This window comes from Poecilia reticulata, linkage group LG17 (assembly GCF_000633615.1).
Source record: "Poecilia reticulata strain Guanapo linkage group LG17, Guppy_female_1.0+MT, whole genome shotgun sequence".
In the NCBI taxonomy this organism is placed as follows: Eukaryota; Metazoa; Chordata; class Actinopteri; order Cyprinodontiformes; family Poeciliidae; genus Poecilia; species Poecilia reticulata.
The window spans coordinates 4,033,920-4,037,373 of record NC_024347.1 but is presented as its reverse complement, the minus strand read 5'-3'; the positions used below and the strand labels follow the sequence as shown (position 1 = coordinate 4,037,373).

Here is a 3,454-nt window from a genome sequence, read left to right as displayed (position 1 = left end):
CCCTCCTCGGAAGAATGCGCGATAAATTCGAGATGCTAACGTGAAAACAGCTAGACGTCCGCTTTTTCAGAAAGACCGCCTGTGCGGGGGGAAAAACAAACATGCGCCTGGTGGAATCTGGCCGCCGCCAATCAGACACGTCGCCTAGCTCAGCATTTCCTTGATTAGAACCAGCAGTGACTCCCCCCAACCCTACTCTCCTCCTCATTCCTTTTCTCACTTTTCTGCYTCTCCTCCCTTACTTGCAACACTTATTGTTCCTTCAATCGTATTAGCATATCTTCTTTGCCATTCCATCCTCCCTTCTTGTCATTCTGTACCTTCTGACCTCCCACCACCCCCATCTGTCTCTCACTCCTCCACAGCTTCAATTGTAAACAGCTTGAAGACAACAGAGGAAGATGARGTTAGGGGGCAGGAAAGGCACTTTTGAGCTCGGACAGCTGCTTAGAGTCATGAATATTCATCTCCTCTTGATTGTTCCCTGCAATGGTCAATGTTCAATGGGGGTTCTTTCATTGTTTTCGCTCAGAGGAAGAGTATAACGGAGTAAAGACAATCAGCAAATTGGCAGCCCTAATGTATAGAAAGCTCAGTACTTCGTTGCAGTCTATCAAAGACCTACATAAAGTGCTGACAAATTAAAATAGATAATTGATACTCAAGCAAACCCCAAGGCTTGTCTCAATTACCAGTCAGTRATTAGTTTWGGTTCTAATTAATGTTTAGGCTGGTTCAATCTGATGATATATGACAAATTAGTACCAATATGTCCAGATTTCTTTACAATACCCTTTGAGCAGATTATACAAAATGACTTTAAATTGTTAACAAAGCAGGTATGAAACATACACCTGCCAGGTCTGAGTTAATGCAGAGTTGGTTTAAAATGTTCTCCATTTTGAACCCCAAAAAAGTCTAGTAGGAAACCAACAAAGCTATGAAACAACAAAGAGGCAAAAAAGCAAAGAGTGGAATGTCCTTCGTTCTTCAGTAGCTCGCGATAACTTCAAAAAGGCCGTTTCACCGACATCCGCTTCCTCTCTCTCCTCTCAGATGATAATAGGTGAAAGCTTCAGGATCTTCTTTCTGAGCGAGGGAACCAAGTCGTTTGTCAGGAACCCCTACTTGGCTGCTTTCTACAAACAGATCGGGATGTTCGGCTTTGGGTGTGGCATCAACCTGTTCTTCACCGACATCGCCAAGGTGTCGATAGGCCGCCTGCGGCCAAACTTTATTGACGTGTGCAAGCCTGACTTCTCCACCATCAACTGCTCCCTGGGCTACATCACGGAGTATAAGTGTCAAGGGCCAGAGAGCGACGTCCGAGAGGCTAGGTATGGTGTGCTAACCCATGGCTCAGTCACCCACAAGCAAATGCCATTGGTTTGGACATTTGTTAAGCGCTRCGATGCTAACTGATGAACGTTCTCCTCAGGAAGTCATTCTTCTCTGGACACGCTTCGTTCTCCATGTACACCATGCTCTACCTAGTGGTGAGTTTCTAGATGTTTGTCCTTTTACTCGTTCTGTTCTTTAATAACTTAAATTAAAAAATTTWAAAAAACTTCCTTTGGTCTACAGTTTTACCTGCAGTCTCGCTTAACTTGGAAAGGAGCCCGCCTGCTGCGCCCATTGATCCAGTTTACCCTCGTCATGATGTCCTTCTACACTGGCCTGACCCGGGTGTCCGACCACAAGCACCACCCCACCGACATCCTGGCCGGGTTCTTTCAGGGCGCCCTGGTGGCCATCTTCATTGTAAGTCGTCACACTTTTCTATAAAGATATCCAAATTATAACAGCAGATAAAATATTTCATTTTTATCTAATGAAATATTTCTTACATTGCAAACCTTANAGAGAGCTCTGGCCAACATTTGTGTTTTATGAAGCAGAAGAAAAAACAAACTTATTTAGTGCTTCATTGCTCAGAGACGGAGAGCTGGGGGGAAACCGAGAGGTCGTGACCTTTTTGTAGTTCATGTAATTTATGCTGGCCTCTGTCAGGGTGAAAGTAGAAACAATATGCTGTCACTTTTGAAACTTTATCCAAAGAGCAAATCAGCTTCTTTTTTTTTTTCCTCTCTGTTACGGTAAGATTTTCACATCGTCGCCATGTTGCAGACGCCAAATGGCCTTCTCTCTCAAACCATCTCTCCGTCAACTCTGACCAGCTTCYGTTTCCTTTTGGAAGGAAAGCCACTCATCCGTACAGGAAGTGGGCAAATAACAGTTGTCCAGTCAACAGTCTCCTGAATATTCTGTGGATCTTTGCCGCTCCTCCAGAGTTACCCACTAAAATATTGTCTTTTATAACCTATCTCTGTTTTAAACATCACAGCCATATCCCTGTCCGCCGGTGTTCTTTAGACCTTTGCAGAACGACCGGATTTATACTGATTTAAATTAGACACAATTAGACTCCCATTTCCTCCCAAGTAGACTTAAACTCCCAATAAAACCCAACAAATTTCGTGGTTGTAGTGTGACCAAATGTGGAAAGAAGTTCAAGGTGCGTGACGGCTTTCTCGAGGCGCTGYGTGTTCATTACCAAGCAACTCGATTCATCTGTTCGCTCAGTGAAAACCTTCTGCACAAGAGGAACCAGATGTGTTGTCTTTCCTCCAGCTGGGGTAGCTGCATCTGGCTCTAAAGGCCTGTGTGGTGGAAACAACACTTTTTCTTTTTATCTGCTTGTTAAATCTCCAGTGTTTTCCAGAGCGAGGCTCACTGACCCCCCTCCCCTCCAGTCCCTCCTCGGAAGAATGCGCGATAAATTCGAGATGCTAACGTGAAAACAGCTAGACGTCCGCTTTTTCAGAAAGACCGCCTGTGCGGGGGGAAAAACAAACATGCGCCTGGTGGAATCTGGCCGCCGCCAATCAGACACGTCGCCTAGCTCAGCATTTCCTTGATTAGAACCAGCAGTGACTCCCCCCAACCCTACTCTCCTCCTCATTCCTTTTCTCACTTTTCTGCYTCTCCTCCCTTACTTGCAACACTTATTGTTCCTTCAATCGTATTAGCATATCTTCTTTGCCATTCCATCCTCCCTTCTTGTCATTCTGTACCTTCTGACCTCCCACCACCCCCATCTGTCTCTCACTCCTCCACAGCTTCAATTGTAAACAGCTTGAAGACAACAGAGGAAGATGARGTTAGGGGGCAGGAAAGGCACTTTTGAGCTCGGACAGCTGCTTAGAGTCATGAATATTCATCTCCTCTTGATTGTTCCCTGCAATGGTCAATGTTCAATGGGGGTTCTTTCATTGTTTTCGCTCAGAGGAAGAGTATAACGGAGTAAAGACAATCAGCAAATTGGCAGCCCTAATGTATAGAAAGCTCAGTACTTCGTTGCAGTCTATCAAAGACCTACATAAAGTGCTGACAAATTAAAATAGATAATTGATACTCAAGCAAACCCCAAGGCTTGTCTCAATTACCAGTCAGT

General features: G+C 44.8%; 1 protein-coding gene across 1 annotated transcript in view; it reads left to right on the top strand.

Annotated features, from left to right (window-relative positions):
- Window positions 1–1,790, top strand: part of LOC103478976 (phospholipid phosphatase 3-like) — a 12,548-nt gene extending 10,758 nt beyond the window's left edge. Inside the window, exons 3-5 of the mRNA XM_008433154.2 lie at window positions 1,057–1,337; window positions 1,439–1,496; window positions 1,585–1,790. Coding sequence (XP_008431376.1) covers window positions 1,057–1,337; window positions 1,439–1,496; window positions 1,585–1,785 — 540 coding nt within the window. The 3' untranslated portion in view covers window positions 1,786–1,790. The remainder of the gene's footprint in view (window positions 1–1,056; window positions 1,338–1,438; window positions 1,497–1,584) is intronic.
- Window positions 1,791–3,454: the final 1,664 nt, after the last annotated feature.